General features: G+C 36.4%; 2 protein-coding genes across 4 annotated transcripts in view; one reads left to right on the top strand and one right to left on the bottom strand.

The window, feature by feature from the left end:
* The first annotated feature begins 1,236 nt into the window (after positions 1-1,236).
* On the top strand, positions 1,237-3,906 carry LOC106088189 (zinc finger protein weckle). Of its 2 annotated transcripts, XM_013253592.2 has the most exons (5): positions 1,237-2,685; positions 2,754-2,940; positions 3,000-3,165; positions 3,257-3,593; positions 3,669-3,906. In XM_013253592.2, exons 1-5 carry the CDS (start codon positions 1,486-1,488, stop codon positions 3,789-3,791), a joined length of 2,013 nt encoding a protein of 670 aa, XP_013109046.2. In that variant the 5' UTR covers positions 1,237-1,485; the 3' UTR covers positions 3,792-3,906. The 2 variants fall into 2 exon arrangements, with proteins under 2 accessions (XP_013109046.2, XP_013109037.2); XM_013253583.2 differs by having other exon boundaries at positions 1,238-2,685; positions 3,257-3,906.
* Positions 3,907-8,493: 4,587 nt separating this feature from the next.
* The window catches only part of LOC106088367 (carbohydrate sulfotransferase 4), a 100,885-nt gene continuing 82,885 nt past the window's right edge, over positions 8,494-26,493 (bottom strand). For both annotated transcript variants that reach the window (XM_013253852.2, XM_013253863.2), the window contains exons 3-5: positions 11,378-11,557; positions 11,105-11,306; positions 8,494-8,778 (exon numbers count right to left, since the gene is read on the bottom strand). In XM_013253852.2, coding sequence (XP_013109306.1) covers positions 8,656-8,778; positions 11,105-11,306; positions 11,378-11,557 — 505 coding nt within the window. In that variant the 3' untranslated portion in view covers positions 8,494-8,655. The remainder of the gene's footprint in view (positions 8,779-11,104; positions 11,307-11,377; positions 11,558-26,493) is intronic.

Here is a 26,493-nt window from a genome sequence, read left to right on the forward strand (position 1 = left end):
ATTACAATGAGCGACTATGCCAAACATAAAACGAAATTTACTGATTTTTAAAGTACGTTTACATTGGCGTCTAAATCCGCATTTGTGGCCTTTTCGTGTCCTAAATCCTGCGTTTTTTTGTCCAAGTTTTACCATACAAAAATAAATCCCATTTTTGCGGGATTTATTTTTAAATCCTAAAAAACTTGATTTCATGACTGAATAAACGATAAATTACCAAAATATGCAACTGTTTTCAAGAGTTTTGTATGGATGTGTGTCATGTATACGCATGTGTATGTCACTTAAATCCCCAAAAACGCAGAGTACACGGATAGGATTTGTTATTGAGTTGTAGGCACATTTTCCTGTGGAGGTGGCGATCCTCATCAAGCCCCTATGGGTGAGCAAGCTAGTTCCGGTCCAAACCTATCGCCGCGGGAACAGGGTGACGGTTGGCGCGGGCGCCAATAACTCGCCTTGTCATATCGAGCATCATAGCCAATCAGTATTTGTGCATGAGCCGGTGCCGCCCGACCTCTCACTGAGACTCCGCTCGATACCGCTGACTGCCGTTGCAGCTACTCCGTATGGATCATTCCATTCCAATCTGTGAACGGTAGCTCGCAGCTAAGCTTCTCGTGGCAGCACACAGATCGGACCTCAATGTTCCGGCCTGTGTGGTGCTTACAGCTATCCCGCGCCAGAGACAGGATTTGTTTTTGGATTTATTTAAATTCATCAATGTAAACTACGATTATTCGATTTACATATCTGTCATGGCAAAACAATTAAAGGTGGTCTCATTTGTACAACATCCACAAAACATCTGGTGCAATCCGCCATTTTGTCATCAAGCTGATCGACGTTTTGCCAACACACACAAAGAAAAGTATATGAGTGTGTGAATACGTGTGGGTACATGAGCAGAGAATATGCGAGAAAGAAGACTACAGCAAAAATAATGCAAACAAAAATCTGTCAACTTAATACCGTCAAACCTGGCCGGCTGTTAGCAGCTGTTTGCACGAGACCACCGCCTTGATAGGTATCCATAAATACAATAAAACGAAATTTTAAAAACTGTTGTCCATTGTTTCGATTAGCCCGAAATATGATATTAATCGATTTTCAAACAAATTAATTTCTATCGTTTATCGTAAGTAAGCTATCACTGGGATTTGATAACGCCAATAGAGTGTCATGCTGCGTTATCAAATCCCTGTGAATGCAGTGAAGTTGATAACCAAAACAAAACAAAAAATTGTTTTTGATAAGTTGGGTGGTTTGTTTTGGAAAGAAATGGTCAAATTAAATTGATAAATGTTTTTTCTCTCTCGCAAAGCCCATTCCGCGGTGTAATTATAATTCTTGTTTCAAAAAAAAATTTAAAATTGTACGTTAATGTACAATTGCCAATAAAATTAAATATTAAAGACAAAGCCCCGCTAAAAATATGCCGGCTAAAAACACAAAGAAGTAAATTTTCCTTTCCTCACTTGAATCATGCAGCGCTCTAGACGCTTTCGTCCATGGAGTAGTTGGTGTCGTCTGTGTGCCAATGAAGAAACTGAAAGATGCGTTAACATTCTAGCCAACCATTGTACAGTGGTTGCAACCAACCAAGAAACGAAGATAACATTAAAAGAAGCTTTGGAAAAATACTTTTGGGTTCAGACATCGGTGGACGATGTTATGCCACATGTTTTGTGCCAATACTGTTATGGGCTAGTCTCTACCATAATACATTTCAATGAACGCGTGGAAAGGGTGCAACAAATGTATAACTTTCTATCGGATGCTCAAGATGTGCTAGACTTAAAAGGCATAAAACTAAAGTTCGATGTTACTGATAACGATAAAAGTCTTTGGTTCCCACAGAATGTCGAAAATTATGCTTGCGATGGCAATCAAACCGAGTACCTCAATGAGGAAAGAAATTCCTTCAGCCCCCCAGAAAGCGCTCATCTTTCGGACGGCCCCAAAAGCCATGAATCCTTGGGAGAAATGACGTACGATGAAGCATCGTTTGTTAGTAATAATCAAGAAGTAGAAAAAAGTGATCCTTTTGATACTGTCCCCTGCGCTTATCAGCAGCATAGCGATTCTGGTGATAGTTTTAAACATACTAAAGAAAAACCACCCCAGTTAGGCAAATCGAATAGTACCGACGAATCGCTCTTGGTTGCACTTGATGCCAAGGATGTGCAAAATGAATCGCAACGGAAGCGAAAAAAATTAAGGAATAAAAAATGTTCTAAGAAAAAGGTTATCGATTTGGATTTTCCTTTGAATGGAGTATGCAAAGAGTGTGGCGAACGACTTCCATTATATTCTACATGCTGCCAGCATATGAAGCTAAAACATGACACTAACAATGAGAACAAACAATGGAAGTGTCCTTCATGTGATCGCGTTCTCCAAAGTTGGTACAACTTCGAAAGACACATGCGCATTCATATGCCTGTGGAGGAACGCAAAACCAAAAAGTGCACAGAATGCGAGTCTCGTTTCACATCAAAGGCTCAGTTGGAGGCACATGTCAATTTTAAACACAAAAACGATAAAAACTTTATCTGTGAGGAATGTGGCCTAAGTCTAAGAACCAATTCCAATTTGAGACAACATTTACTGACACATACCGACCTCAAGCCCTTCGAATGTGAAGTATGTAAAAAGAAATTTAAAAATAACTCACGACTAAGGGTAAGAGAAATGTTTAAATTGGGTTTGGAACATATCCACATAACACTTCGATATTAATTTTTTTGCAGATACACATGGACACCCATAGCCCCAACAAACATATTTGTCCCAAATGTGGTCTACAGCTTAACTCAAGAGCCACACTAAATCGGCACTTTCTTGTTCACTCTGATGACATGAAACATAACTGTGATTATTGTGGGAGGGCTTTCAAACGAGCCAAAGCACTAAAGAATCATTTACTGCTACATACAGGTAAATAACTTCTCTTTAATTAAACTACATCGACAACACTCAAAACTTTATAAGTGCAGGTCTAAAACCATATTCTTGTGAATTTTGCGAGAGAACCTTTGCAAATGGTTCAAATTGTCGCAGTCATATGAAAAAATTGCATCCTGAGGAGTTGGCAGTATTAGAAGCTTCAGGAAATAAAATGAATGCCAAAAATATACCGAAATTGGAGACTCTTAAAGCGGTGTAAGTTGATAGCATTTGAAAAGGGGGTTTCAAAATGGCGATAATATGCTAGAATTTTTCAATATAAATTATTTCCACAATTCCATTCTAGTACAAAAGCAGCAGACAATTTAACACCGGTGGTAACAAAATACAGTGGGTGTTTTGCCTTCGGTAGGAAACCCAAGCCATATGTAGATTCTGAAAAATCAAAAGCATCGAAATCATCACACAAAATGAAGAAAACAAAAACAATACAAGCGGAGGATAAACCATTGAAATCATCTGATTGCCAATTCTTGCCGCTGGTCGGCGAAAACAAGTTCTTAGCCTATACTGCAGTTGACGCACCCCCCAATCGAGATCGAACAGAACAAACCACATCCATACCAAATTTTGATAACATTTATCAGCATCTTATCATGAAGCAAAATATGCCTAGCGAAGAGGTGAATATAAAAGAAACTCCTTCAGAAGTGCCGCACACATCAACGTCAACAAACATCACTTTAATATCTCCACAGCATCAATCATTTTATTCCGAATTGCCTGAACCTAATATAATGCAAAATGATATAAAAATTGAGCACCCGTCCGATGGTTTAGTATGTAGTGGCGAAAATCATACAGATATATTACCACAGTAACAACATACATATGTAAGAATATGTGGCATTGATTTTATGAAAAATTTTCTGCAACTAGGAACTTTTTCTAAAAATTAGTTGTTCTAATGTATATTTTAATTTAAACGTCTGAATAATGATGAAGACACTATAATAAAAAGTTGCAATATCTCCAAAAGTTTTACTTCTTCTTCAAAAAGAGAAATCTAACTAACTAGCTTCTTTCAAAAGAGAAATCTAACTATACGAGAACATTTTGCTAATCGGCTTGCTTTTGATAAAAAAAAAAATAATTTACAATGAGGTCCAATAAAAACTTTCAAACAAGTAACGACCTTATTCAGAAAACTTAATGAAGCCTTAAAATAGGTTTATTTGACAGTTCTATTAAGAAAATCTGTCAAATAAACCTATTTCAAATCTACATTAAGGTTGGTGAATAAGGCCGTAAGAAAGTAGAAAGTAGAAATTTGCAAGCTCTCAATTACAAAACTCTCCAAAATAAACTCTCTCTTACGCTCTCTTCTGATGGAAAATAAAGTACGCGGACGATTTCCAGTAACAATTTATGCAAATTTCACCAATTTTTTTAATACACGGACAAATTTACCATGTGAATGATTCGTGCAATCACAGCTGCTAATATGCAATTCACAATAGAGTTTTTTCGTTATATTTTGAATAAATGGCAAATACACAAGCTGGTGCGTGCACAATAGTTCCCATTGCTCCTACACACATTACAGATGCAAGTTTTTAATGTATACAACAATACTAAAATTTAAAATTTTGTCCATAAAATAAAAAAAACCCAGAATCGTTGCTGGCCATATACTGTCCTTTTTTTCAAAAAAGGTAAAAAGAACCTTGAACTATCAGAACTACGCCATTCACCTGTTTGCAAATACGAAGGGTATTTGCCTGGTAAGGGCTAGAATAGAATTTGGATTTTTGAGGTCATTGGCGAAGTCTAGTGTACTTATTTGTTTGAATAAGGATTAAAAAAAGATGATAATTCGGTTTTTATCCTTTTCGGGCTCATGGAGGGTAGGCTTTCTACATATGTGGTGACTATAGAGATTGGCGTTGAGGTGCGGCAGAACAACTTTTGACAAAAATTCACTTTACAGGGCGCACCTCCGATTTCGCTGAAATCGAACACGAATCTGAAGTCTGTTTTTGGGGCAAAGGCCTTGGGCCTCCGAGTGGCCCAAAACTACCCCTTGGTAAAGGGGATCAACCTAGGCAATATTGGTATCAAATGAAAGGTATTGTCGAGAAGATTAAAAATATGCTTAAACATGCCTAAAAATTTAACCGGGAAGGAGGTAAGGAGTCTTATTTTTAACCTAGGTAACATAGGCATTATTCTGATTATTTCAATACATGTCGCTTAACTGGCGAGCCCTAAATGGCACTTTATCGTTTACTACTGCTCGGCCTATTGTCAAAGACAAAGAAAATTTGTTGACTACATATAAAAACAAGGGTTCTTTGTCTGCAATCTTAGTTCTGCCGGCAAGGCCTAATTTTTAATCCTACATTTGTCACAAATACAGGAGGACTTTTAAAGGTTTCCAAATGTGATACTAAGTACTAGTTGTTGTTGTAGCAACTTAAGCTATAAGTATACAAATCGATCCATTCTGAGATTCTAGAGGTGCATATCAATTTTGCAGAAAAAAAGTAGGTTTATCAGGGCATGTAATAGGTGATTAGTTGTTGTTGTTGTAGAAGTGTGTTGTACACCGAGGCGGCAGCCCTTGCCGACGAAGGATTCCATCGGGTCAAAGGGACATAATTCGATTATCTGGCATTTGACTGCTTAAGCCTTTAGATTTATATAAATTTTTCCCAATTTGCCCTTAGAATGTTGGTATGCCTACTACATTTAGAACTTCCAATACTCGCAGCAAATATCTACCTAATAGGTTTCTAAATACACTTACACAGCCCATATAACCCAAAACAGTGATTTGACTTGAGTATCATTCACATTTTCAGCGGTGGTTTTCTCCTTCCAATGCTGACCATTGTTGTCGTTTTTGGTTTGTTCCTACCAAAATTGGAAGGTTTTGATTCTCTTGGCAGGTTGGTAGGCTGACCTTCATTTTAGGTAGGCTTTTCCAAGGTATAAATACCAAGTGAATCGTCGGGGATAACTCAAAATTATTTCACTTCTTGTCATTTCTGTGTATTCGTTAAGAGTGCTGAATGAAACCATGGATGTTGAGGGGCCAAATATTGTTTCAAGGGATCTCACAGCTCTAAATTTCAGAGAAAAAGGCCTAAGTTGTAAAATTTACCGTAAATGGAACTACAGTTAAGGGATGTCTTCGTAGATTCTGAGTAAGAAATGCGGCTTTTGGTCGTTTAATTACTTCGATCGGAAACCACGTCTACACTTCTCTTTAAATGCGGAATTAATGGCTCGATCTTATATTTTCCCTTTAAAAAATCAGCTGCCGAGAGCCGTAAATCCGGATTTAATGAACAGTGTATTGGGGTTTATGCATGATATAATTCCCAGTGTACTGTAAACAGCTGAGTAACATTTTTTCTCGCGAAGTGCACTTTCTGTCAACGAGTTTTGGTTGTGTGTGTATCATAGTTAAGAACCATTGCACACACAAACAACGAAAAATGGCGCGAACTTGTAACATACACAAAATCAGAGTTGTACTAATCACTGACTTTGACAGATAGTGTACTCAATATTTTGTTGTTGGGCAACTGCCACTACCTTTAAATAAGTATACCTTGGATTTATGGCAGCAACGTGCACATATGTATATGGTCATATCTGTTTCATACTCAAATGTTGAGGGGTCCATGCAACTCATTGTATGGCGAAAATGAGAAGAAAAAGCTTATCTTTGAACTCATATTCTTAAATTGTTCATTTAAATTGGGGTAAAAACATGACTTTTATGAGCTTAAGATTTCTTATCTGAAGATCAGGTGCTATATCATGATATAGGCCATCTTTGAACTTTGGGCTGTAGAGTGAATTTAAAAAACAGGCGGACGGACACTTTAAAATCGCCTATAATTATATAACGACCCTATAGCATGTATAGTTTATAGGGTTGAAAATACATAATTTGATATGGTGCATATGGAATGCCAAAATGGCCAACTCATCGGTGGTGGATATAAAATGGATATTTATGGCTTGTGGAATATTAGGTAGGTTTCGGTCGGGTTTGGTTGGAAATAATTTGCTTAAGTGGTAACACTGATGCTGACGACATTTTTGAGGTACTATGCCATGTAAAAACTTCTCTCCAAAGAGGTGTCGCACTGCGACACGCTGTTCGGGGTCGGCTATAAAACGGTCGCGTTTGGTAGGATTTCCCTCAAATTTTGTTAGCAAATAATTTTCTTGAGTGACAACACTGATGCTGACGACATTTGAGAGGTACTATGCCATGTAAAAACTTTTCTCCAAAGAGGTGTCGCACTGCGGCACACTGTTCGGACTTGGCTATAAAAAGGTGACCCCTTATCATTGAGCTTAAACTTGCATGGGACTGCACTCTTTGATATGTGAGAAGTTTGGCTCTGATTTGGATTTTAACATAGTCCAAGTTAAAAAAAAAATGTTAGCCAAATCCTTGGTTTCCAAGTGTCGGCCCGGCCGAACATAAAGCGCCTTTACTTGCTTTTTAACTTACCCTCATTTGTTTTCGTACTATTCGGATTATTAAGTTTGAAATTTTTATGAATTTTATTTATTTTCTTTTTATATATAAATTTGAATTGTGGGTATCTCATTGCTTTTAGTTGAAAGTGTCTGATTTAACAAATAGTATTGTACCATATCTAGCAATACTTTGAAAAACTGGTTTCTCATCATTTTGTTGTTGTTGTTGTTGTTTGCAAATATAAGCACAGTGGTCTATGTATATATTCTTAAACAATGTTTCGTGCTGCGTTTGTTGTGGAGCCTAATTTTGCTAGGGTCTTTTTGAGATATTCTGAGTGTTTTATTTTATGTTTTTTATTATTCCTTACAAATAAAATCATCTCTTTATTATCATCATTGTGATATAAAACAATATTATATATGTACAGTAGTATAATTAATATTTAACGAATGCGAATGTGAGTATGAATGAGTGAGTGACAACTTACTAGGGAAACCAATTAATCAATTTAACGAAACATATATAAAAAAATGTGAACTCGCACTGTTCTATCGGCGTAGATGGTTACATCCTAATGGTGTAGAAAAGCCCTAAATGTAGACAATGTAATGAAGTATCTGTTGTTTTTTTTTTTTTTGTTTAGCTATACATATCTAAAAGCTTAAATTTAAAAATTTGTTTATAACATATTATACTAGGATTGGTTAAAATTAATGTGTGATTTCCTATTCTCTATTATATAGCTAATCAAAACTTAATTATAAGTCATTTTTAAGTTATGTTTGCTTTTCACAGAAGTTTTCTCTCTGATATTATTGTTATTAACACCTTAATACAATTGGGTTTTGCTTCTATAAAAATTATTTAATTGTTTTTCTGTTTTTAAATTTAAAAGGAAGTGCCATAAAGAATTATAGCGTAGTCTATTCTATACAGTTGCCTACATATACATTTATTTCTTATGTATATGCATTACATGTGATATATGTGTATGCCTTAAGTAGATTCTAAATTCTCTCTTTCATTAATCAATTGTTAAAAACGAGATTTCTATCGAGTTTACATAAAACAAAAAAAAAAACAAAAATTTCCATATGTCATAAATGAACAGTAACTACAACAAGGAGTAGAGGGCTGAAAAAGACGTTTTGTTTTCTCTATATGTAGTTTTGACAAGGACAAAAATAAGTTGTTCATTGCACTAACGTTGTTAACGCCAATGGCCCATAATAGTCTCACGAAAACGGAGGCGGCAAGATGATGGGATCAAAATTGCGAGCATAATCGGTGAAGTTATCTATTCGGCGATAGCCCCACAAATCCATAGCCTTTGTGCATGATTTTTGTATATGTTTTATCTGTAAAAAAAAACAACAACAAATAATAATTAACATAAACTCAGAAAAATGCTTATCGTAAATATGAGTTGATTAAATAATACACGTTAGTTTATGATAATTACTCACGTTTAGTTAAAAATTCGTAAGGGGTTGGAAAATTAACTTTGTACAAATAAAACTAACTTTTCATGAGTATAGATGAAATAGCTCAAAACTCAGTTGGTGTTAGTAATCTAACTTAAAATTATGTCTTTGGAATAAGCAAGCACTTTACCAAGCATGGGTAAAGGCATATTGTCGACGACGATACCTTTTCTGAAACTTATTGCTGAGTGAACTTCTCAAAGAAATTTGGAATTATAGTTCAATATGTGCAATGAAATTGTTCACACTTTGTGTTTCTTGAGTTCACAACAACATGCTCGGAAGTAAGCATTATTTCATAACTGTTAGTTAGTGTTGAACTTAAATTGAATTAGCTGACTGTGGCATTGTCAAATCCAAATATTATTGAGATTCCATTGCAGGATATTGTCCGGCTTTAGACCATTGATTAATGCTTTGTATTCAGCAAAAAACTTTTAAAAATTTATTGCTATACTAGCAATAAACATTTAAAAGTCAGCAAAGAGTGTGTTGTTTCTAGAAGCATTTGACTGTTTTCCTGTATCTCGATTTCATTTTCGACCAAGAAAAATCATCGGCAGGAGATGTCAAATGGATCATGGTGCTTTAAAACCATTCCAACTAGAGTAAGTTGTAAAGTACACATCTGTGCTTATGAATCAAGTCGTCTTAAAGAGTTGGAATGGTTGTAATGCACCATGATCCATTTGACATCTCCTGCTGATGATTTTTCTTGATAGAAAATGAAATGGCGATACAGGAAACCAGTCAAATGCTTCTAGCAACAACACACTCTTTGCTGACTATTAAATGTTTTTTGCTATACTATTCTTTGAATTGAAAGCATTAAACAATGGTCAGAGTCAAATTGAAGAAGAATATCAAAGGGCCTAACAGAACCAACTGTCCTAAATTTCGGCGACATCGGACAATAAATGCGCCTTTTGTGGGCCCAAAACCTTAAATCGAGAGATCGGTCTATCTGGCAGCTAGTATGTCGAGGGAATTAACTTTACTCACTGTCCCAAATTTCGGCGACATCGGACAATAAATGCGCCTTTTATGGGCCCAAAATCTTATACCGAGAGATTGGTCTATATGGCCGCTAAAACCAAATCTCGACCGATCTGGGCCTAATTGCAGAAAGTTGTCAAGGGCCGCTATATCCAAATCTGAACTGATCTGGGCCAAATTAAAGAAGGATGTCGGAGAGCCGAACACAACTCACTGTCCAAAATTTTAGAAAAATCGCATAATAAATGTGGCTTTTATGGGCTTAAGAGCCTAATTCAGCGGATCGGTCTATATGGGGCTATATCAAGATATAGTCCGATATAGCCCATAATAGAACTTAACCTGCTTATGGATAAAAAAAAATCTGTGCTAAGTTTCAGCTCAATATCTCTATTTTTAAAGACTGTAACGTGATTTCAACAGATAGACGGACGGACGGACATGGCTAGATCGTCTTAGATTTTTCCGACGATCAAGAATATATATACTGTATAGGGTCGGAAATGGATATTTCGATGTGTTGCAAATTGAATGACAAAATCAATATACCCCCATCCGTCGGTGGTGGGTATAAAAAGTATCTTTATCTCAAAACATCTATATATTGATATTTTCTAATTTAATGTTTTCTGTTTGAAAACCTTGCATTTTAAATTATTAGACCCTCCACCATAGAATGGTGGTATACTAATTTCGTCATTCTGTTTGCAAAATATGCGAAATATGCGTCTAAAACCCCATAAAGTATATATATTCTTGATCACCATGACATTTTAAGTCAATCTAGCCATGTCCGTCCGTCCGCCTGTCTGTCGAAAGTACGCTTACTTTCGAAGGAGTAAAGCCAGCCGCTTCAAATTTTGCACAAATATTTTTTTGTACAACGGCTTATTTCATGACCTTCAACATACGTTTCCAATATGGTTTGAAGCGATCTATAGCTTAATACAGCTCTCAGATAAACCAATCTCCCGAAATTGCTTCTTGACCTCCTACACGGCGCAATTCCTTTCCGAATGGACTGAAATATTACACAATGACTTCTACAATGTTCATCATTAAGATCCGAATCGGACTATAACTTGATATAGCTCCAATAGCATAACAGTTCTTATTTATTTTGTTTGCCTGAAGAGAGATAACGCGCAATTCGGGCCTGCCGAACTTAGCACGCTCTTACTTGTTTTCCAATTGTCATACTTACATCGTCTGCACTCAAATCCTGGATCCAATGGAATGGTGCCGATTTAGAGTCACGGAACGTAGAACTCACTCCACCTATATTCACTTTTGTATGCGTATCCAAAAACTCTTCGACTAAAGGATCAAAGGGTAGACCATAAAACTGCAATATCTCCTGGCTCATATCATAGGGGTCTAATGATAGGTCCTCATATCTTAGAGTTCTGAAATATGATTAAAAACACAAGAACATTTCAGCATTTCATTTTTTGTGTGTGCGTTTAAAACTACTTACCTAAATCTGGATGGATATTTTTTAAGCAAGTCCACAGCGGAGTCGTAGTCAGCTTCCAAATCCTTGCATAAAATCCTTGGATCATCACAATCTTCATTGTCATAACACCAGGTTCGATGACGTCTCGATTGCATAGTACCTCTTGGATCACGCACCAGCAGGATAATGTGGATATTAAGGCTACAAAAGGACAAGGGTGAAATTTAAGTATAAACAAATTGGAATCAATGTAAAGTAAAGTTGTATTTTAATAATCCATAAAGGTAATAATACATGAAGGTAAATCTATATGTCCACACTCACTATGCCAGATTTGAACCGACTTTGTGGGGTGAAATGGAGAACTATTAGGGATTTGGTGATAGTACGGAATTCCTGAATTAACATTTTTATATCCACCACCGAAGGATGGGGGTTTATTCATTTTGTCATTCCGTTTGCAGCACATCGAAATATTCATTTCCGACCCTATAAATTATATATATTCTTGATCAGAGTAAAAATCTAGGACGATCTAGCCATGTTCGTCCGTCTGTCTGTTGAAATCACGGTACAGTCTTTAAAAATGGAGATATTGATATATATATATTGTCCATAAGAAGTTTAAGTTCGAAGATGGGCTATATCGGACTATATCTTCACTTAGCCCCCATATAGACCGATCCGCCGATTTAGGGTCTTAGGCCTAAAAAGCTACACTTATTATCCGATTTTGCTGAGATTTGGGACAGTGAGTTGTGTTAGGTCCTTCGACACCCAGATCAGTTCAGATTTCGATATAGCAGCTGCCATATGGAACGATCTCTCAATTCAAAGTTTTGGGCCCATAAAAGGCGCATTTATTGTCCGATTTTGCCAAAATTTGGGACAGTGAGTTGCGTTAAGCCCCTCGACATACTTTTGCAGTATGGTATAGATCGGTCCATATTTGGATATAGCTGCCATATAGATCAATCTCCCGATTTAAGGTTTTGGGCCCATTAAAGGGGCATTTATTGTCCGATGTCGCCGAAATTTGGGACAGTGAGTTAAGCCCCTCGACATACTTCTTCAATTTGGCCCAGATCGGTCCAGATTTGAATATAGTTGCCATATAGACCGATTTCTCGATTTAAGGCTTTGGGCCCATAAAAGGCGCATTTATTGTCCGATGTCGCCGAAATTTGGGAAGTGAGTTGCGTTAGGCTTTTCGGCATTCTTCTTCAATTTGGCTCAAATCGGTCCAGATTTGGTTATAGCTTCCATATAGACCGATCTCTTAATTTAAGATTTTGGGGCCATAAAAGGGGCATTTATTGTCCGATTTCGCCGAAATTTGGGACAGTGGGTTGTGTTAGGCTATTCGACATTTTTCTGAATCTTGGTCCAAATCAGCCCAGATTTGGATATAGCTGCCATATAGACTGATATATCGATTTAAAGTCTTTGCCCCATAAAAGGCACATTTATAATCCAATTTCACTGAAATTGACACAGTGACTTATGTTAGACTTTTCGACATCCGTGTCGTATATGGTTCAGATCGGTTTATTTTTAGATATAGCTACTTAAAAGACCAATATTTTGTTATACACAATTGAACAAAGACTTGTACTTATTGCTATTTGGTTCAAATCGGAACATATTTCGATTTAGCTGCTATGGTGCATAAGGTATGCTTTTTCACCGGATTTTGACAAAACGTGGTTTACATATATACCCGAGGTGATGGGTATTCAAAGTTCGCCCCGGCCGAACTTAGCGCCTTTTCACTTGGTAGAGGTTACTTTTTAGTTTTTATAGTGCATAACAAGCTGATTGCTGGCTTAGGTGTATGTGGGTTTCAACCTTACCTCACCTAACCTAAAGCTATGTCGAGCCAGGTATAGCTAGATTGTAATACCACCAAATTCACTATTAGTTTGAAATGGAATCCACGCACCTCCCAGCCAAGAAGCTCCGAAGAAAACAAGTTAAATTCAGTTTAAATTTTTAAAAGTCAAACTTTGATATTTTAAATTATTTTTCAAGATATGTTAAAAAAATAAACTATAACCCCGGTATTCACAAAACTTGATGTAGATTTGAAATTGGTTTATTTGACAGATTTCCTTGTTTTGTGAATAATGTCCCGTGGCAACAGAAGCTAATTGCGTTTGCTTTGCAGGGAAATCATCCAATTTAACATGAAACTCTGTTTTTATGTACCTATCAATTTTGTGTTTTGCCTCACTTGAAATTTTACTATAAAGCAAACATAAGCAATTTTTAAAACATGATAAAGTACAACTAACCAATTATTGAAAATTATTTTAAAAATAAACAAACTCCCTGACAAATAATTTAATTAGATATTATAACAATAATAGAGCTTTTCCGAACAAAAAATACAAAAACTAAAAAAAGACTTAATAATGGCATTTATATGACATTAGCTTGTTGTTGTTTTTTTCACAACTAATATAAAAATGATGCGTGCAGAGTTGTTGAAAAAAATGATTTAATAACTTAATCGGTCGACCTTAGACACTAGGTAGGGGGTGACTAAGACAACAAAAAAGGTTTACTTGCTTAACGACACTTAACAGTATTAAATTAATTGTTATTACATATGTATTGCATATGTGTTATTACATATGTAATAGAAAAATGCTAAAGAAACATTCAACACAGATACAACGAGTATAGATTAATAGATACAACGAAGTTTACAAATACAATCTTATGGCTTTAAAATGTTAGGTTAGGTTGAAAAGAGGGTGCGGATGTTAATCCGCCCCATGGACCCACGCCCCACGCTATGGACATACACCTAAGCCTGTAATCGGCTTATTGTGCGCTCTAAATACTACAAAAAAGGAACCTCGAAAAGAAATTCAAAGTTGGCAATTTTGTGTTACTTACAAAATCCTTAATTGTTTTTCATGGCACGCCCTTAAGTTGGTTCATGTCTCGTATTGTGACCCCACCTAAGTTCCGGTATCTGTTAGACGCGAAAGCCGGGCAATGACAAAGGAAGTACTCCAACGTCTCGTCATCTTCCCGCATGCCCTACACATGCTATCACTTGCCGCACAGATTTTACATAAGTGATCTCGTAGTCCTATGTGTCCTGTTATGATATCAATAGCTATGCTGACTTCCTTCTTACTTCCTTTCAGTATAGCATAGTCTTCTCACGATCTATAGGATTTTCGCCGTCCTACCAGCCATTTCGCTGTTCCACAGGGTTGCATTCGTCGCTCACGCCCTTAACTCGAACTACTTTATGTACAACCTCGCGCCGGGAAGTCTCCACCGACCTTTCCTTGACATAGACATGCTGTTTGTATTTGAGCAGTTGGCTGGATGTCCTACTCTTTATCATGGTGTCCACAATACGTTCCATGGTTTTGAGTAGAAAGGTCTGTAGGCCTTTGCTGTCGCATAACTTGTCCTGCCGGGCTTGGGTATAAATACCACCCTTGCCTCTTTCCAGGCTTTCGGAGTATATGGAAGTCCCATGTACGCTGTGAAAATATTGGTCAGGTGGGGCACCTGATAGTCTGCCTCCCTCTGTAGTAAGGCCGGAAATATTCCACCAGGTCCGGGTGAATTCAATGGTTTGAAACTCCTCAAAGATTCCTTCACCATAAATTCCGTAATTATAAACCTTCGATCAACATCATTTTTTCCGTGTCTCCGCTTTAAATGTTAGACAAATAAGGAAATACCACATATACAGTTGCGGTTAAAATAATAGCAGCAAGACAATATATAAATATTTATTGATTTTATTCCATTGCGCGAAATCTCTTGAAATGCCATTGCTTTATTTATATTTGTTGTACGTCAGCACAAAACTAAATAAGCAAATATATTGGTATATTTGTTGAACGTGGAGTTTTGGAGTTTTTGAGACTATTTTAAAAATGTCGCCTTATTAAGGCATTCAAATAATAGCAGTGAAAAACATGTAAAAGCGTGCTTAGTTCGGCCGGGACAAATCTTGGGAACCCACCACCATAGATTCTCCTAAAATATGCGAGCTACATCTGGTTATAGACCGATTTGGTGCAGTTGTTGAGAGTCTTAACAGAACACTATGTGCAAAATTTCAACCAAATCGGACAAAAATTGCGGCTTGTAAGGCCTCAAAAAGTTAAATCGGGAAATCGGTTTGTATGGGAACACAACGGAACACTGTGTTCAAAATTTCAGCAAAATCGGATGAAAATTGAGGCTCCCACGGGCTTACGAAGTCAAATCGGGAGATCGTTTTTTACGGAAGCTATATCAGGTTAGAGACCGATTTGGAGGGTCCTTGGCACAGTTGTTGGAAGTCATAACAGAGCACTATGTTCAAAATTTCAACCAAATCGGACAAAAAATGCGGCTTTCAGGGGCTCAAGAATTCAAATCGGGAGATCGGTTTAAAAGGAAGCTATATCAGGTTCTTGACCGATTTAAATGGTACTTGGCACAGAATACTATGTGCAAAATTTTAGCCAAATCGGGGGAAAATTGCGGCTCCAGGGGCTCAAGAAATCAAATCGGAAGATCGGTTTATATGGGAACTATATTTAAATCTGAACCGATATGGCCCATTTGGAATCCCCAACGACCTACATCAATAGAAAGTAAAAAAAAAGTTAAGCAACCGGTTATTTTTTTTTTTTTTGATTTAAAATGTCTCTATTTACAAGAGTTGATAACTTAATAAAGGGTAAATTATTAATAAAGGGTAATTTTTTAGCTATTATCTTTTTGGTAACACTAATTTAAACAGCTCATGCTCGTTTCGTGTTTTGCTTCACAGTCAAACATCTTCAGTTTGGTTTGTAATTTTACCATGAATCGTTTTAAAAACGAACAACGCTTGCAAATTATTGAATTTTATTGTCAGAATGCGTGCTCTGTTAAGAAAATTCATCGCGCACTTCTTCATTTTTGACTCAATAGGTACGTAAAAAAGCAGAATTGTTGATTTTGGAGTGAAGACTAGCCAGAAGCATTGCATGAGCTACCTATGCATCCAGAAAAAGTCGCAGTTTGGTGCGGCTCATGGGCTGCTGGCATCAGTGGACCGTACTTCTTCAAAGATGATGCGAATCGTTACGTAACTGCAAATAGTTAGTGCTACCGTGAGATGATATCCAACTTTTTTTGTTGCTCCAAATGCAAGAACTTGACTTGCCACACAGCACGCATAAAAATTTACTTATTGAGAGGCGAGTTCGGTGAACATTTTATTTCATGTTCGGGATCGGTCAATTGGCCGCCTAGATCGTGCGATTTAACGCCTTTAGGCTATTCTATGTGGGGCTTTGTAAAAGCTCATGTCCATACAGACAAGACCGCTTCTATTGTCGCATTGGAAGACAACATTGAAGCATTTATTCGTGATATACTGGCCGAAATGTTGGAAAGAGTATGCCAAAATTGGGCTAAGCGGATGGACCTTTTGAGGCGCAGTCACGGTCAACTTTTGTATGGAATAATCTTCAAACATTAAATTATATAGACCGTACTATCGATTCAAATAAAAACTTCATGCAATTTTCTGAATTTTATGTGTTTTTTTTAACTTTTTATAGCCCTTAAAAAATCACCCTTTATATAACATAAACCTATCCCAATTCGTCTTTCCAGACACAGTGGCGCTGGGTTTGGCGCTTACGTCTATGGTTCTGAACACCTGAGTTCGAACCCTGGCAATAGCATCAGAAAAATCAGCGGCAATTATAGCCTCACAAATAGTCATGTAAGACTATTCTGAGTCATTTATTTGATGCGCTGATATGCGAAGCGAACAGCTCACATAGATATGAGAGAAGTATCCCTGTTTGCAATGCATCTACTGAGCTGTTTTCGCAGCAGCCATGACTACCTAGATTCGGAAATATGTTTCACTACAATCAAATTTTTAACTTTTCTTTATTTAAACTGTTTAGCTAATCGCATCTCCCTCCACATCCCTTAGGGGGGTAAATACCTTTTTATGAAGTGGCATTTTTTAGTTATTTATAAATGGAAAATGAGCTAATAAGGTTTTTGAAAGTTATTTCCTTATATATTAAGTACCTACCTAAAAAAAAAACAAATTAAAACACATCAAGCTAAACTTTCTGATTAATTACTCATGCAGCTCCGTTATAAAATTGAACAAAAATGTATGAACAATGTTTTGGTTTGAAGAAGTTTAAAGTTCGAAAAAAAAGAAGAAACCGGTTTTGTGAAACCCACTGTTTAGAAAATGAGATTTTGTTAGCATGCAGAAAAACAAAACACAACTGCGGCAAAATACATTGCACAAACATTCACACACTTACATACAGCCAAAGTCACAGTCACACACACACACAATACAATCATTATCTTTATCTCAAACTTAAGTAGGCAAGAGTGAATTTTGCAAGCTGAAGAAGATAGTAATGACGGTGGTGCGTCATTCTTCTCGAGTGGAAGCTAAAACTAATTACAAGCATACGGCGATTGTTGTTGTTGCTCTTGCCTGAGCACAATTAATTAACAAATTAGCACAGAATGGTTTGTTGGGTGTTTCATTGCTAGTATTATAATTATTATTATTTGTTACAATGTCAACAATTTAAATGAATGTTTAAAATTAATTTCTGAACAATGATAGATTATATCCAAATACAATTTTAAATCTCCCACAGCTCTTGATTAACAAATAAAATTTGCGAACGGATTACTAACACCTAAGGCCAAAGAAAATTGTAAATTGCAAATTTTGCCAATGAATATTCCACTAAGGAACAGGGGTAAAGAAAATTGTGTTTGTTGTAAAAAACTAACAGTCATAACAAATAACTTAAAATAAATTAATCAATTTTATGCAAAAACATATTTCATCAAAAATTTGGCAAAATTGATTTCACAGGAAACATTTTTTATACCCATCACCGAAGGATGGAGGTATATTCATTTTGTCATACCGTTTGCAACACACGAAATATCTATTTCCCTCCCTAAATATTCCTGATCAGCGTAAAAATCGAAGACGATCTAGCCATGTCCGTCCGTCCGTCCGTCTGCTGAAATCACGCTACAGTCTTTAGAAATAGAGATATTGAACTGAAACTTTGCACAGATTCTTTTTTTTTCCATAAGTAGGTTAAGTTCGGAGATGGTCTATATCGGACTATATATGATATAGGCCTCATATACCCCAATCTGCTGATTTTAGGTCTTAGGCCCAAAAAAGCCACATTTATTATCCGATTTTGCTGAAATTTGGGTCAGTGAGTTGTGTTAGGCCCTTCGACATCCTTCTTAAATTTGGCCCAGATCGTTCCAGATTTGAATATACCTGCCATATAGACCGATCCGCCGATTTGGGGTCTTAGGCCCAAAAAAGCCACATTTATTATCCGATTTTGCTGAAATTTGGCTCAGTGAGTTGTGTTAGGCCCTTCGACATCCTTCTCAAATTTAGCCCAGATCGGCCCAGATTTGGATATAGCTGCCATATAGATCGATCTCTCGATTTAAGGTTTTGGGCCCATAAAGGGCGCATTTATTGTCCGATATCGCCGAAATTTGGGACAGTAAGTTAAGTTACGCCCCTCGATATCTTCCTAAAATATGACACAAATCGGTCCAGATTTCGAAAAAGCTGCCATATAGACCGATCACTCGATTTAGGGTTTTGGACTCATAAAAGGCATAATATCCGATTTCGCTCAAATTTGACACAGTGACTTATTTTAGACTTTTCGACATCCGTGTCGTATATGGTCCAGATGGGTTTATATTTGGATATGGCTACCAAAAAGACCAATATTTTGCTCTACAAAATTGAACAATGTAACTTGTACTTGTTAAACCAGTCAATATCCGTATCGAATTTGGCCCAAATCGAACCATATTTCGTTAAGAAGAAGTCAAATTGGGAGATCGGTTTATATGGGAGCTATATCCAAATCTGAACCGAGATAGCCCATTTGCAATCCAACGACCTACATTAATTTTAAGTATGTGTGCAAAATTTCAAGTGGCAACCTTTACGCGTTCGACTTCTATCGTGATTTCGACAGACGGACGGACATGGCTAGATCGACTCAGGAAGTCGAAACGATCAAGAATATATATACATTATGGGGTCCTAGATCAATATTGCGAGGTGTTACAAACTCAAACACCTCGTGGTTCAAAATGTATATTTTGGAGATCGGTTTATATGGGTGATATATCAGGTTTTGAATCGATTAGAACCATACTTTGGAACATCAATTGGAAGTTATAGGAAAAGTCATCGTGCAATATTTCAGCCAAATGGGATAAGAATTGTGCTCCCTAGTGGCTCAAGAAGTATATTCGGGAGATCGGTTTATATGGCAGCTCTATCAGGTTATGGATTGATTTAGACCACACTTGACATAGTTGTTGGATGTTCTACCAAAACGATATGTGCAAAATGTCAGCCAAATCGGAAAAGACTTGCGCCCTCTAGAATCTCAAGAAGTCAAGACCCAGGATCGGTTAATATGGCAGCTATATCAAAACATGGACCGATTTGGCCCATTTACAATCCCAACCTATGTTAATAAGATAAGATACGAATAATGCAAAATTTCTGGCGCCTAGCTTACTCCTTCGAAAGTCAGCGAGCTTTCGACAGACGGACGGACGGACATGGCTAGATCGACTTAAAATGTCATGACGATCACGAATATATGTACTTTATGGGGTCTTAGAGAATATTTTGAGGTGTTACAAACGGAATGACGAAATTAGTATACCACCATACTATGGGATGAGAATACATATCGATTAGAGAGCCATTCGTATTTGGCGAATGGCTCTCTAATACAGAAAAAGGCCTGGCAAAATATCGATGGAACAATCGATATTTTATTTTTTGTCTGATAACGATTGATATATTGACTATCGATACTATCGGCAAAGTTCAAAATTGAAAAAAAATAAGCGATCCGACACTAAATGTAAACAAAAAGATACGTTGCGTCTGTAGGGGGCACAATTTTCATCACGACCTCCAATTGACTCATTAAATTTGGTTTTATTTGGTATGTGCATTGATATTGCTTCTACATAAATCGATCTCGTGATTTTTACTTCTCATCTTCGTTTGAAATATAGGAGATGGGTAATTAACGACAGTATTGATATTTATTATTAGAAATATCGAACTGAAATTGACAGCACATATGTAAAGCCCATTTCGCGTAATAGCACCTTAAGAGTTGATAGCAGACGACCTCTCGTAGGTGTACTTCGACGTCCTTATGGATTTGTCACGACCTTCTACAGATTGTGACGATGTAGTATGTTGATCCAATTCAAACTAAAATATAATGGTGGTATATAAATCTAATCATTCCGCTTGTAACACCTCGAAATATTGAACTGAGACCCTATAAAGTATACATACAGTGGCACAGAAATGTATACTTACGCCACGTTTTAGAAAACATATTGTTTGAATGACAAAGTTTTTCTGTCAAATAGTTTTAGTTGCTAAAATTGTTAACCATCATTCCCAGTTTTATAATCAGTTAAAATATTTTGGGTAAAATCTTGTCCTAACTACGTTACAGTCAGTTTGCGTAAATGCTATTTATGAAAAGGTATGTGCCACTGTATATATTTAATATTCTTTACATACTGAGTCGATATAGCCATGTCCGTCCCCCTGTCGAAATCACGTTAGCGTTCAACCGAATTAAGATATCCGCTTGAAATTTTGCACCGACACTTCTTATCTATGTAGGTCGTTGGGGACTACAAATGGGCCATATCGGGTAAGCTTTAGATAAAGTTTGCTTTCTTGAGCCCCTATATCCGACTGCGCCCTAAAAAATTTTCGTGAGACTTGACCAGGATGATGTCTAAATCCTTGGAATACTGAATCATCGTTTGATAGATTGAATGATGCTGATGGGAACAGGAGACATGCAGTACACGAATTAAACTTCGTCTGCTCCGAATACCTCAACTAGTATAAAGGGAATGTATTTTACTTATTCAACAAGATTTAAATGAGTACTTTACTCAGGAAAGATCTCTGCAGTTGTTGATGAAGATACATCTGTGAGACTATCATTCACATCGCTAAAGTTTGGTAAAATAATATAGGCGCAAAACTTCACTACTCCTTTAAATAGGAGAAGACCTAGACAGTCCCCTACTAGCGCTGCACAGTGAGAAAATCGAAAAAAAAACTAGGCAAAAATATGCCGTGTGAGAACGGGTAGAGATTTGACAGCCCAAACAATTTTTCGAAATACCGAGGCGACCAAATTTAGAGGCCTGCCAAAAGCCACCCGGACAACGTAGGACCTTGAAACTTTGCACACGATCTCACTAACACTAAGGTGCTCAAATCATTTCAAAGAGATATCTCCACCCGTTCTCACACGGCATATTTTTTAATATATATTTTTTTTCTCCCACTGTGCGCTGTGTGAGTGGGTCATTTGGTTAGATCGGGCTCAAGGTGTGTGCCAGCGACAAAAAATGGCATAGCGGAAGATATTTCGGCAACATCGCTCTGAAGAATGGTGGCATATCTCATTCAACCTAGATGCGTAAGGAAACTCGTAATGCCAAAAATGAACAATCTGAACCTTGTTTATGGCCCGGTTTCTGCGGGTAAATCTCTCGCATGGTAATTCCGCTGCGGAGTATCTAAGTTTACCTTTGATGTTACGATTAGTATTCTTGGTTGGAACATATTCTCATTTTAGGTTCCGGTTGTTATGTCATGGTTATGGTATGGGTCTATGGGTTAGTAACCGAACCTTTTATGTTTCATAAAACGTTTCTTCTACTAGCAATTTTGTTTGGGTGTTTAAATAATTTTAATAAAACTTTCCAAACTTATCTACTCTATGGTAACTTTCATAAAGATTTCATTTCTTGGATTTTTCACTCCCTTTTCTATCAAATGGGATGAAAACTCAAAGTGGCCATTCAAATTCAGGGCAAACAATTCTTTCAACCAATCAGTGCTCGCACAAAACACAAGACAACTACACTCACAACAATTTTAATGTCCACATGGGTTAATTAAATATGTAGGAGGGAAACCTCAGGTTTACAATTCTAAAGCAAGAAATAACAGAAGCGCCTAACATAAACACTCGGGAAGGACAAACAAAATATGCTTAATTACGGCACACAGAGCGTATAAATTTACATTTTAAATGTAGGCCGCCACCATCACCACAACCATCAACAAAACAATGGCAAATAATCTGCCAAACCAGCGAAGGCAGCTCCAGTTTCCCAAGGATATATGAAAATGCTACAAAAACGAAGTCGAGTGGAGTGTGGGCGTTGAGGTTGGCTGGCGCTTGAATCGGGTAAAGGATGCCGACAATTTTCCTTAACGCGTTTTCTCTTTCTTTTTTTCCACTACTATTTAGCTTTTCCACTACCGCAACTGCTATAGTTTTTCGTAAATAGGTGAACGAACAATCGGCTTATGGCGTTGGTGTTGATGAATCAAGGCCTTTGACTGTCAGTCAGTCGCACTTGTTCAAATACTTTTGAAAATGGGTGGCTGACTGAAGACGACTTCATGCTCTCGTATAACTCAAGTGGAACTATTTGACTTGACACTTAAGTTGGGCAGCCAGTCAGTCAGTCAGTCAGTTATCACCCGAAAATGTTTTTCTTTGAAAGACAATTAAGCTATGGTGAAATTTCAGTCTCTTTCACCTGCATTCAATTACAATCACCTTCAAGTCCTTCAAGTCGTCATGCATTATATAAATGAAAACAAAAAAATACTTGAACCCCTTGTAACATGGTTTCTTTGAACTGAAATTGCCTTGCATTCCCCATATAGAGATAGTTGTGATGTTGACTTTCACATTGTTTGAGATTTACAAAGAAAATGTTGGTCGCCTAACATGACTTGTTTTCAAATAATCCTCAAGTGGTATAATCTATTTTTGTTTATGTTCGCTAAATAAAAAACGAAGTTCATATGTAACACAAGACTTGCCAACCTGAATTTCCGTCGACTTTACTGAATTTTTTAAAACATCTGAAGCAGAGTTACTTTTGTCAGATTATTAAAAACAAGACAACATTTAAGAGTTTTAAAGAACTTAAACAAAACAACAACAATAATTTATAAAATTTTAAAGGTATTTTTATTTTTGCAACACATTACTGTATTGCGCTTACATGTAAACGAAAATATTTTGGTGCCCTTAAATGTCTGTCTGTATGGAAAGAATCTGAAATGTAATGCGCAATCAAAACACATTTGTTTGTCCAGCCCTGAAGTGGCCCCTAAAGGAAAATATTCTCTGCAAAATGTCTGCGATAACAGAAAAATAAGTGCGACCATATACAAACGTATTTATTTTCTTGCTCACGTTTATTTTTGCTCCCCACACCTCATTTCAAATATGTCCCTTCGGAAAAAAACTGTTGAATTTTATTACTTTATTTCTTACTAATCTTTATATTAAGGGCTTTGTTGCCATACAACACTGCTGTTTAAGAAATACAGCTATAGATTCAAGAGTTTATATGAAAAATAAGTTTTATTGCGATAAACTTAAACAACGATAATAAACCAGTAAGGAAAGGCAAAAGTCGGACGGAGTCGACCATATAATATCCTACACCTACCCTACAATTTTAAATGCGCGAATATATAAATAAATATATATGTGAGAGCTTTATCAAAATCTGAACCGACTTTCAAACAGATCGTTTGAAAGTTGTTATTAGTGCGGTCCTTTAAGTGCAAATCCGGCGATAAATAGGTAGGGTGCTACATCCAAATTTGAACCGATTTTGATGAAATCTTGCAGATCAGTAATAAAACAATCCGTACTTTTTTGCAGATCGGTTACAAATTGGGAGATATATGCAAATCCGAACCAATTTTGGTGAAATCTGGCAGATATATTAAGATCAGAAGCAAAACAATCCGTGCCAAATTTGTGCCATTTAAGTGAAAATCGGCCGAAACATATATATAGGTGCTATATCTAAATCTGAACATATTTTGATGAAATCTTGCACATATTTTAGGATCGAAAACAATACTGTCCGTGCCATATTTCGTGCAGATCGGTTGAAAATTGTAGCTAATACGGCCATTTAAGTGCAAATCGGGCGATACATATATATGGGAGCTATATCTTAATCTGAACCGATTTTCGCAGATATGTTAAAATTAGTAACAAAACTATTCAGCTACTATGGCCATTTAAGTGCAAATCGGGCGATACATATATTAGGAGCTATATCTAAATCTGAACCGATTTTTACCAAAATTAATAGCCTTCGTCCTTGGGCCAAAAAAGTGATATGTACAAAATTTTGTGATGATTGGATAACAAATACGACCTGCACTTTGATTACAAGAATACATGGACTCACAGACGGACAGACGGATGGTATACTTTTCAATGGATCTAGCTCTTCTCCTTCTCAGCGTTGCAAACAAATGCACAAACTTATAATACCCTGTACCACAGTGGTGGTGTAGGGTATAAGAAAATAACTACACACAAAAATGATAGAGGTAAAAAGTGGCTAAGTTCGACACCTGTGCCCTCAAGAATTTGATACTGTAAACCAATTTCCTCCTCTAGAAAAATCTAGAACATGCAATTGATCAAAAGTTGTGGACTTATATAATCAAATCAATAATCAATTTTCAAACGATCTGTTCGATAAAAGTCGGTTCAGATTAAGATGTAGCTCTCATATACTTATATCTATTGCCCGAATATATAATTGTAGGCTAGGTGTAGGGTATTATATAGTCGGCGCCGCCCGACTTTTGCCTTTCCTTACTGCTTAATTCTCATTTTCGTTTGTAATATATAGGTGATGGGAAATTAACGATAGTATTGATACTATCGATAGTTATAATTAAAAGTATCGAAAATATCGGTTGTTGCGATTATCAATAGTTTGCCAGCTCTACTCTAGGGGCTCAAGAAGTCACATCGGTTGATCGGTATATATGAGAGCTATATCCAAATATGAACCGATATGGTACATTTTCAATCCCCAACGGCACATACATCAATAAGAAGTATCCGAAGTGAAACCAATTGCTTTATTCTCTTGTATTGCATCCATTGCTAATTTTTAACTGGATTAACTCCTTTGACACGGAGTTTTTTGTCGCCTAGACAATAGTATAAACTCAAATACTTTGCAGAGTATTGAGATGCATTTAGTTATATTTGGTTGTACCATTAAGAACCTATCCTTTTGTAAAAATCATTCAATCAAATAATTTTTCATTCCCAATTATTTGACTGAAGTAAAAAATTTATTATTTATGGACAAATGTCAATTATTTACTTGAATTAAATCAGTTAAATATTTTGTTGCTATAAAAAACGATTTCCTTTAAATTAGTTCATTAAGTTTATAATCATAAATACAAATTACAAAACCGTTAATTAATAATACCAATTCCTTTATGGGTCCACTTTCAGCAACATTTTTCATTAAGCATACACATTTCTTAATTAAACTAAAATTTTCAGTTTTTCTGTGTATAGTTGATACAGCCCATAGAACAGTAAGACAATATCGTTGGTAATAGGGTAGGCATATAGAAAAATTATTAAATAAATATCGTAAATTTTATAATGTCATACCAACCGCTAAAAATAAAGAATTCTACAAATTTACTAATTGCAGCACCATCGTAACAACGTCGTTAATAAAAAATAACCTATACTCACTTAAAAATAATCAAAGTATTGTAGATAAGGTTATACTATGTCATAAATTAGGAGGGTGGCATTAACTTTAATTTATTACCCACGCGAATATTATTAGTTTATTGTTCGTTATCATTAGAAAGGCAAAATATGAAGTTCTAAGAATACTAAAGTAAACTCTTTTGTTTATAACTGTTATTAAGGTCAAATACTAAAGATTTGGGCAGGTACTTTTAATTGGGAAAAGCTCCAAAGCTTTGGATCTTTAAAGGTCTTAAGATCCGCATTGGTAAAGAGGAGTTTCGGGAGTTTCAAAATGAAAGACTGAATAAGTATACCCCATTGTACGGTGGAGAATACTTAAATGTACGCTTTTTTTATTTGCATGTTGTATTCCCTATATGTACAGCGAATTGCCTTGGTGATAGCAAAGTTTATACTGAATGTTACGGA

This window comes from Stomoxys calcitrans, chromosome 3, assembly GCF_963082655.1.
Source record: "Stomoxys calcitrans chromosome 3, idStoCalc2.1, whole genome shotgun sequence".
Classification (NCBI taxonomy): Eukaryota; Metazoa; Arthropoda; class Insecta; order Diptera; family Muscidae; genus Stomoxys; species Stomoxys calcitrans.

Excerpts from the sequence above, each read along its gene's own strand:
- LOC106088189 (XM_013253583.2), top strand. The coding sequence starts at position 1,486 with ATGCAGCGCTCTAGACGCTTTCGTCCATGGAGTAGTTGGTGTCGTCTG. Across the intron at positions 2,686-2,753 it reads AAAATAACTCACGACTAAGG|ATACACATGGACACCCATAG; the intron begins GTAAGAGAAATG and ends ATTTTTTTGCAG. Across the intron at positions 2,941-2,999 it reads TCATTTACTGCTACATACAG|GTCTAAAACCATATTCTTGT; the intron begins GTAAATAACTTC and ends TTATAAGTGCAG.